At 42.7% G+C, this 9,966-nt stretch overlaps 1 protein-coding gene across 3 annotated transcripts in view; it reads left to right on the top strand.

Annotated features, from left to right (window-relative positions):
- Window positions 1-864: 864 nt before the first annotated feature.
- The window catches only part of Gda (guanine deaminase), an 81,355-nt gene continuing 72,253 nt past the window's right edge, over window positions 865-9,966 (top strand). The window contains exon 1 of one of the 3 annotated variants that reach the window (NM_010266.2): window positions 865-1,158. In NM_010266.2, the coding sequence (NP_034396.1) occupies window positions 1,036-1,158 (123 nt within the window). In that variant the 5' untranslated portion in view covers window positions 865-1,035. The remainder of the gene's footprint in view (window positions 1,159-9,966) is intronic. The other 2 variants (XM_006526680.2, XM_017318064.2) reach the window with 2 other exon arrangements.

The following is a 9,966-nucleotide window of genomic DNA, read 5'->3' as shown; positions in this document are numbered from 1 at the left end:
AGCTCTTGGGCAGGGGCAGTTACTGCATGGAGTTACAACTTAAGGCAAAGCAATGAAGAGAGGCTGCCCCATTTAGATTCAGAGCAAGCCCATTGCTGTGGGGAGCAGCAGAGGAAACCTGGGATCCACACTTTGAAGGTAACCAGAAAGTCCTGCCTGCAGGACCTAACTCGAGGAGCTGGAGGCTGTTGTGGGGGGAGGGAACCTGGACAGGTTTTGTAGTGACTTGGCCCAGGTTCTGATTTCATGAAAGGAATGGAAGACCTCAGACTGTTTGGTAGCTTGCAGGTGGTCTTTAGATTTCTACCCTTGTACTTCAGCTGCTGGGAACTTCATTTTCTCCTCTTTTACAACTGAATAAATAAAATTAGTTTCCTCAGACACAAGACAAGTTAGTCGTGGTATTGTATGTGGATGGGCAAAAGGACTAAAATATTGACCTCGGTGGAAGAGAGGGACTTTGAGATCTAGATTAACCCTTGGTGCTGGAGATCCCTGTAAAGTTCCACATAAGTCAAGCTTCCAGAACCCCAGCAAACAATGAACACATAGTATGCATCCTTCAATCTCAGGAAAGGAAACTGGCCACAAGGTGTACAGCTCAAAGTGACCTTTCACCTGTCACCACGTTTATGCAAGTTCAGAATTCTGGTGCTCAAGTTGAGGGGATGAACGGTCCTAGGAGTATAGAAGGCTCAGAGAAGACAGTGTAGGTGCACAACGAAAGCAAGTCAGAGTGGCTTGATTTCGATAACTCAAGGAGTTAACACATCCAAAACCAACGCAGGGGTGGGGAGGAAAGCCACACCCCAAGGGAGCTGGAGCCAACTCAGAGGAGAAAAATCCTATTGGCATCCAGGAGGCAGGGAGCCAGCCCCTGGGCGCGGCCTGCAGGGGGCAGGCGATCGCCTGGGGAAGCGGGGGCAGAACGAGCCCCAAGAGCCAGCAGCTCCCGCTCCGCAGCCGCAGGAACCGCTCTGCGCCCGCCCGGTGCGCCCTCCTTGGCCAGTGAACTCGCGCTGCCCTGCTGCAGCCATGTGTGCGGCTCGGACGCCGCCGCTGGCGCTCGTCTTCCGAGGGACTTTCGTCCACTCCACCTGGACCTGCCCCATGGAGGTGCTTCGCGATCACCTCCTCGGCGTGAGCGACAGCGGCAAAGTGAGTGGGCACCGGGTCCCGCGCACCGCGGACAGGTGGAGGGACCCTGGCGAGGCACTGCGCGTTCAGGGTTCGCTCCTGTAGAGCGAGCACGGTGGCTCCAGAGTTGAACTTTAGCGTTTGGCTTCTAGAGAAGGCAGACTGACTGATCACTAGGTTTGTAACCTGGCTAGGGCGGAATGACATCCCAGAAGCCTGGAACAGTACTCGCACCGCACTGTAGGCATCCCTAGAAAAGGTGGTTGAATTTCTTGAGACAGAGCTGACCAGGGTGGCGTGGGGATCAGTTGATTAGTGTTGTCTGCTGAATTTATCAGGTAGAATAAGCAAAAACATCTGGTCTCATTCGCAGGCTCTTTCATCAAACAATGCATTAACACTACATGTTACACAAGTTTAATCTTGGAAGGGACAGAACTGGAAAATCTGTCTCTGTCTCTGTCTTCTCTGTCTCTCTGTCTCTCTCTCTCTCTCTCTCTCTCTCTCTCTCTCTCTCACACACACACACACACACACACACACAACACAGCCATTTGAATCAAAACAAACGGTTTCATTTTAAGGTTCAAAATGCCTTCTATGATTATAGCTTTTATACCCTCCCCCTACAATTAGATTTCCACAAGTGTCCTTTGATACCTGGCACTTCTTTGTCCACCCAGATGGTGACAGTGTACATTAGTAACATCCTGGCCAGTTTGATAAGTGAAGTCATTTCATTTTGGGGGCAGAATGGGATTTTTAATTGTTTCTCAAAGTATACCAGTCTGTGGTCTGCCAAGTTGAAGATGCTGTCATTGACCATGCTGAATTATGACTTAGATTTGGGAGTAACCAAACCTGATATTCTTAAAGATTTTTAAAAATGTGTGTGTGTGTGTACATACTCAAAGTAGCATGTGTGGTCAGAGAGCAACGTGTTCTCTTTGTTGGTTCTCTCCTTAATCCCCATGGATTCCAGGAACTGAATCCAGGTCCTCAGGCTTGGTGACAAGCACCTTGGTGACAAGTACTTTTTACATGCTGAGCCACCACACAGGCTCCCAATCTTGTTTTCTTGTGGGACTTGATTTTTTTTTTTTTTTGCTGTTGTTGTTGTTGGTACATTGGGAAGCAGGATGTTGCGTTTCCAAGGTGATAACATTCTCAGAGCTCACCTAACGGAGAGACTTCAGTAAACCTGGAGACCTGCATACATATCCACTCCACGCTTTGGGCTGTGATCCTCAGCTTCAGTGAACTAACTCCTCCCTGTGTAAGTCCCAGGAAACCGAATACAGAGCCTGAGAGGCTGGTGAGAGAGAGGAGATGCTAGTTTGGCCATAGAAGCTTTTCAGCTCATAGCTTTCTTTTTGGAATTAATCTCCTATTCCCTCAATTCTAATAAGTAATGGATGCAACAGTATATTTGGGGGGCATGATGGAAATAAGTAAGAAAAGGAAGTAAGTTATCATAAAATTAATCTTTCCTTGAGTTTATACTGAAGAATAAGTGTGTCCTGAACATGCAATTAGTGGTTGAGTCAGAGAGCCTACTCCTCTGGGAGCGTGCTGAGACTCTCGGTTTGCAGAGTGTGCCCTTCCCACATGAGACAAAATTAACCAGAAATTAGCCACAGAGGTTGGCTAGTCAAGATATACAGCTGAAACTCTCCTTTGTCATTGGATTGTTAGCTGTTGCTCTCCTTCTGAGTGTAAGACAGTAAGTTACCCCTTCCCTGGGCTTAGGGAGAGCATGATGGATGTATTTCAGTATTTGATTTCCCACATGTTAAATAGGGCATGCTTGACATTTAGGGTTGCTAAGATAAACTGGTTATTTTCGTATTTATCTAAACACTTTAAGGTCCTTGAAAACTAGTATATTCTGGAAGTGAGTCAGTGCATACTTGGGATCATTAGTTGCCTCTGAATTATATGGAGCTTCTTAAAGCTAGTGCCGGGACATACACTGGAATGGTTTGGGAGCATCTAGAAGCACTTGTGAAAATCCTGGCTCCTGGACAGCATCCCCAGAGAACTCAAATGCATAGGCCTTGGGAAGGGGTCTTAAAGACAGCTCTGGAGATGCAGGCCAGGCAGTGTGTGAATCACATGCTGAGAGGTCCTGGTGAATCCCTTGTATGAAATGTCTAAATCTCACCTCACTTCAGACCTTGGTCTGGGGCAAAATCCCAGGGAATGGACAGTTTTTCTTGTCTTTTTTTCTAAATCTAACCCCTCATTTCAGGATTTAGGATTAAAGAATGGTAATAACTATGATTAATTCATTCAAATGCAGCACATTAAAAAATGAGTTAATACATTAAAAAAGCAAAACAATATAAAAAAAACCCTCTGTAGCCAACATTTTGGTATTATTTAGAATTCAGAGTTAAGTTTTACACTCAAGCAGCATGTAGCTTTTTTTAAAAAATAAGGACTCCAAAATGAATAATTCATTTTCAAATGTTTCATTAATCTTGAAACACAGTGTACTCAAATATTACTGTTACCTAGTTCTTTCCACATATATCAGGGTCAAGTTGACTCTAAAGATTCGTCAAGATTGGAACTTTCAGTGTACACTTACAGAGAACCCAGAGTGAGTAGAGAGGCCTGCTTGGAACGGAGTGTCCTGGCTGGTAGAAGCAAATTCTGTGTAGAAATGAAGCCCTGGGTAACAGTGTTCACTTGTTAAATGCTTTGAGACTATGAATGAGACATGAACCTCTCCCAAGCTGTAGAGGAATTTTAATCAAGCAACATGGTTTGGCAATGGATCACATCCAAAGACCTAGGTCTATGTGATTAAGCTGGAATGCAGACACGCCACACACCTTTAATCCCTCTGGCTAGAATAAAAACATGCCCTTAGTACACACCTTTAAGGTAAAATTAGTTTGTAGAAGGAAACAGCCATGGTTGAAAGTGACATCTAATTGAAGGGCAGACTAAGCGATGAATCAGAGTAAGATTTAACAAGAAGAGTCACAGATAGTATATGCCCGTTTCACAGGAGAACAGTACAGGAAAGAGAAGCTATTTAAGAGCAGTGCAGAGAGGGGTCAGTCAGTGGGGAGTCAGTGCAATGAGTTCCTTCATGATTTCATGCAGTTCAGTGCAGGTCACCAGAGGCACTTGAAGCCTGAGAATAAAAAAAAAAAGCCAGAGGATTAGAACAAATTACCAGAGTTGTTTTGAGGCCAAGCAGAGCAATTCAGTGAGAAGCTGAGAGAAGTCAGATTGAATCAGTCAGCCAGAGTTCAGAAAGAACTAGAAAGGATGTGCATATTCAGCTTTAAACCCCCAAGATGATAATTACATCTGGAAATAAATGTTACTTTTGCACCAAGCCTCAGCTTCTTCCTTTATAGAATCAGATTTAAATCCAGGGCAGAGTGAGCTGAGGTGTGAACATGCCTGCACTTAGTTGATACTTAGACCACACCATGATCATTCTGCCTGACTCTTTTCCTATGTCCCTAGCAAACCCGGAGCCTCTTGTCTGTCATGGCATTTTTGCATCTTTCTACATGTGTGGCTCAGTGATTGATAGAGAATGAAGCTGAGGCCTGGGGCAAACCCGGGCAAGAGGCCCTGTTGCTGGACCTCAGCTGTGCATTTTTCGTGGTCATGTCAACCATTTGTGTATCGTGACACAACGCTGGACCTGGGAAAGATCTTCGGGTCCTTAGTTGCTAGGTCACTAGACGATTTTTGACAGGACTTCGGGATCTTCATAGTGTGCCTTCCACCACAGTGAAGAAGTGGCTAGGGAAATCATGCATCCACATAGCTGGTGGTATAGCTAGCTTTTGAAATGTGGACCAAGGACCATGTTCTATTTCCCATAACAGTCTGCTTCCCTAGGGAACAGACACCGGATTTAAACAAACAATTTAGGGGTTAAGAGCCTGGCTGCTCTTCTCAAATCTGAGACCTCTAAACACCCACACACCTGGTCACAACCATTCAGGTCTCAAATCTGAGACCTCTAAACACCCACACAGCTGGTCACAACCATTCATATCTCTAATTCTAGAGGACCCAATCCCCTCTTCTAGTTTTCAAGGGCACCTACACCCATTTTGTGTGTGTGCATGACAGCCCCCCCTACACCATAAAATTTTTAAAAATTACATTTTAGCCAAAAAACCAAAATTGTGGTAATAAAAGAATGAAATCTTGAACCCAAAACTGGATTCAGAATGAAGTATGGAAATGGCCTTTGAGGGGTCTATAATCTAGTGAAACATTAACCAGACCCTCTGTGACCCATTAGAATTGAGCTGGTCTGAGTATAGAGGGAAGGTTTTCTCCAGTTGAACACATTGTGATATTTAAATAATGATCTGCAGGGTGAATAGAGATCTGTCAGCAGGTTAGATTCAGAACAGGTAAGAATCTTTTAAATGAAGGAAATAGCCTGTGAAACTATCCTGGGATACTAGAAAGGACAAAAGGCAAAGGCAATTAGAACCCAGATGTCAAAGAGAAGGATACCACTGTTTAATAGAATACACTGCAGGTTGGTGGGAGCTATGTGGAATTGGACAACAATTCTTGCAGATAAACAATGCGTGGGAATGTGGATAGGCTAAGAAGGGGAGGTTGGAGATCACTACAGTGGGTTAGCTGAAGCAGAATGCTCATGAACTCCTAAGACTTGCCTTTGTCACCTACTCCTATATGAATCTGGTCAACTCAATGTTTCAATTTCTAGGTTTTCTTATTATTCTCATTCTTATTATTACCTCATAAGGTAGTAGGAAGCATTCAATTATTTTATAATTGTAAACTATGTAGACTAATTCCACCCAGGTTGTCCAGGGCCAGTACACACCAGCAGCAATTGTTTTCCATGGAAGCAATAGGTGTGGACAGAATGGGCAGCTATTTAGATCGAGTCAATTGGATTGGGTGATGGCTTGGGCACATAGTGTTATTCCTAACTTCTAGATCCCAAAGCCATGTCTATGAATGCATGTAGGCAGCACATACAAGTAAAAACAGAGGCAGCATCTACCCAGTGATAGGAAAATCTTTGTAAAGGAAGCAATTGTTGATCTGGACCTCAAGGAAAAGATAGACAATGAACATGAAGAGAAAGACTCAGTAGACCTAGCAAAATGTTCTTTAGTTCCCCAAATTGACAGAGTGAGGAAGTCCTACTTCATCTGATGTTGCTTTACAATTTTGCTTTGCTGAAGGTCTCAGTTTGAATTATAAATCTCTGGCTCTGACTCATCCTTTCCTCCTGCTTGGGGGGGGGGGGTGGGGGAGGAAGATCCACTTTCCTGCTAAGCTCACAATCTCAGAATATTGTCCTAGTCCTGTAGAGAGAGATTGGATGTAACCATCCCCTATGAAGAACATGGGTTTCATAAAGTGACACATTCGTGCGCACGTATCACAGAGTATCCTGTGACTTCCTGAGGTCTTGAGAACCGATTTCTCCAACCACAATGTTCATGGTAGAGATTGGAGAGATGGTTCAGTTGGTAAGAGTGTTTTCCCGAGTTCAAATCCCCAGTGTCCACTTAAAAATGTGTCATGGCCACACACACCTGTAACCCTGGCATTAGGGTCAGAGGCAAAGACAGGCAAATCCTGAGAGTGAGCTCATAAGCTAGATTAACCCTAAGAGTAGATTTCCAGTTCCATGAGAGCAATGCAATGGGAGCTGATGAAGGAATACACACCATCTCCTAGCCTCTTTTGTGCACACATAAGAGCATGCTTCCACATACTTGCATGCAATACTTACATAGGTGTACACACACACAGGTGTATACACTCACACACACATGCAGCGCATTCTCACAAACACAAACACACACAATGTGTTTGTGGCAAACATTTGGTTATTAATTCAAGAGGCGTGACTACCTTTCTATTAATACATACTGATTTTAGCTAGCATCTAATGTACTGGGCTTGTGGATACACTACTATAGTAGCCACTCTTAGAAAGTTTGTAGCCCTGGGATCATGGTTTCATTTTGTGGCTTCTCAGTCTCAATGATAAAGGAAATTAAAACATTGGATTCTGAAGGGAGCTCAAGAATTATTTTATTTTATTTTTAGAGCTTGAGGGAAACAGAATAGTCCACCTATAAATCTCAGCAGATACTGGGAGCTGGAGAAGAAGAGATGCTAGTGCCTTTTGAATTAGGATCCAAGAAAGCTGGCAGACTCAGCAATGGAGATCAGCAAGCAACTGTGTTAGAGTAGGGTGGGATGAGTGTCTCCAAAGAGTGAGAACATCTTGTGTGTCACGGCAAGTGTGCTTAGGATCTTGGCTTGTATCATAAGAGATAGAAGGATGGAGGGAAAAAGTTATTCCTTTTGAGTTAGGACCCAGAAATTAACAGTGATCTATAAGCAATAGCATGGGGGAGGGGCTCTTGAAATGTGTATTATCTTACCAATTATTCCTCCCATTCCTTTTGTAGGTCTCCACGGTGTATCAGCTTTCCTAAAGGGTGGTTTCCTATCTAGATAATTGCCAGATTCAGTTGGGTTAATCTCTTAAAGGAGGAGACAGTCACGTGTCATGGTCTACAATGCCTAAGCCATCATCCAATACAGCTGATCCAGATAGTTTCTAATATTTGGGGGCCAGTTTAGAATGTCAGACCTCTACCCAGAGAGCATTTCAGGGCTCACTGGATGTTAGGGTTAGTGAGAGGTCATGCAGTAATTAATATCTTAACTAATTCTGAATAATGAATTAATTAATATCTTAACTATCTAGGTATAGCCTCTCTGAAGGTTTAGAATGACAGGCAAAAGAGAAGATATGTTAAACTAAAGATGAAGACTATGGTAACCCCACTTCTAGAATGTTCACATCTCTAGTATTTAGAATGCCAGTTATCCCTGAGGGCTGTCACGGGTTAATAAAGGAAGGCAAAATTAATTCTGCTAAGGATGTGATTTCATTATTTCCCAAGAATTGATAGCTGCTTTTCCCACTATCTTCTGGCTGGCTGGAACTTTCCCAACTATCAATGTCTTCTAGGCACTCATACCCAGCCATGCCCAACCATGTTTCTCAGGAATATTCATTCATATTCATTTCTACTGCTGTTCTCCCAAATCTCTCTTGCCTTTTGACTGAAGTATTATTGACGCTTCTTGTTTCTCTCCTTATTCTAGTGTTTCTTCCATATGACCGACTGCTGTTTTCTTAGATCATGGGTAGTTCTTCTGCAGCCATTGACTGTATGGTCCAAATGTCTTTTAGGAGGAATTCAAGACATGACATTCTTTCTAATATTTTTTCCAATGTCACTTCTCTGTCGCATGGAATAGACTGACTATGACTCGCTCACACCATGATGTAGACATGAGCTGAGGAATGCTCTGATACATTTCCCATGATTCCCGCACACACCAGTCCCTTTTGTGCCTCCATGTTTTGTGTGTTCGTCTCTGTCTAGAATAACCCTCCTTTTTGCAACCCAGTTTCCATCCTACTTGTGTCAAACTGAAATCTTCCTATTTTAAAGCTTGGTTTTGGTTTCTCCAAAGTTTCTTTGACCATCATTTCCCAATGGGATAAAAGTTTCTTCCTCAGCCCATACAGTTTTTCATATGCTTCAAATAAGTATTTTCTTAGTAATCAAGAGATGACTTCTGAAGCCATACTGTGAATTTAACTCTCAGCTCCTTCATTTATCTGGAACCAATTTCCTTATGTATCTCAGCCTCTACATCTAAGGGTTATGTCTTGAAGTTTAATGCCTGCTGTGAGGTACTAAGAGGGCAGATAGTTGATTTGAGGATGAGGTTTTGAAGGTGTGGTCCTTGGTATGTGAATCAGACTAGGTAAGTTCCTTAGAGTTTACTTCCCATTGTAAGACTGGTGTCTTGATAAGTGCGAGACCAGAACACACACAGACATACACAGACACACACACACACACACACACACACACACACAAACACACACAGACACACACACACACACACACACACACACACACACACAGTCTCTGTGGTGCTCAGTACTACTTCAGGACTCTGCCAACTCTCTGAATAACCATGGTTATTCATGGTGCTACAAAACCAGCAGCAGAAATGGACTAAGGCTAAAGCTGCCTCCGTCAGACAAATCAAAGCTCTGAGCTGTTTGCCTTCCTTCCACGTGTGCTCAAATCTTTGTCTAAAGTTCCATGCAAACACCATCACAAATCTTTTTATTGTTTTTTTAATTACTTCTTCCTCCATTGAAGTCCTTTATTGTCTGTTTTTATTATAGAAAACTCCTATGCCTTTGCTCTTTCTGATTTGTGTGCATTCTCATTCAAATCACAACTTTATGTTCTTGTTGCATCTATAAAAAGTAGAAAATATGCAGTACTTCCTAGCAAACACAGGCTCTTTCAAATAGAAGAGGTGTTCAGTAGATATTTATTCAGTCTGAAAAGTTATAGCAACCATTACATAGTTTGTCTTCCTTATATGCATTAGTAGGAACAACACTGGATATAATTTAGTATGGTCTCAGGAGTGATTTTTATTGAGCAAAATATACATGTTCAGAAGCCGTGATAGTGATTAAATCCATTTTGCTTTGAACATGATGTTATTTTAAAGAGGATTTTTTTATGACAAAACATAAGAATTGAAGATTGCTTTTCTGATTTTGCTACCTCTAGTATATCATACTTTTATTGGTTTATTCTACAGATATTGAGCACCTGCTGTATATACACGCTTGGTATACCAAAGAGCTAGGTTCTGTAGCTAATTCCTCAGGCACAACATATTCCAGCTTCAGTAAAATCTCAGATAAAATTTTAAATGAATTAATTTTCT

The sequence above is a fragment of the Mus musculus genome, chromosome 19, assembly GCF_000001635.26.
Source record: "Mus musculus strain C57BL/6J chromosome 19, GRCm38.p6 C57BL/6J".
Lineage (NCBI taxonomy): Eukaryota > Metazoa > Chordata > Mammalia > Rodentia > Muridae > Mus > Mus musculus.
The sequence above is the reverse complement of the archived record's forward strand: the minus strand, read 5'-3'. Positions and strand labels throughout refer to the sequence as shown.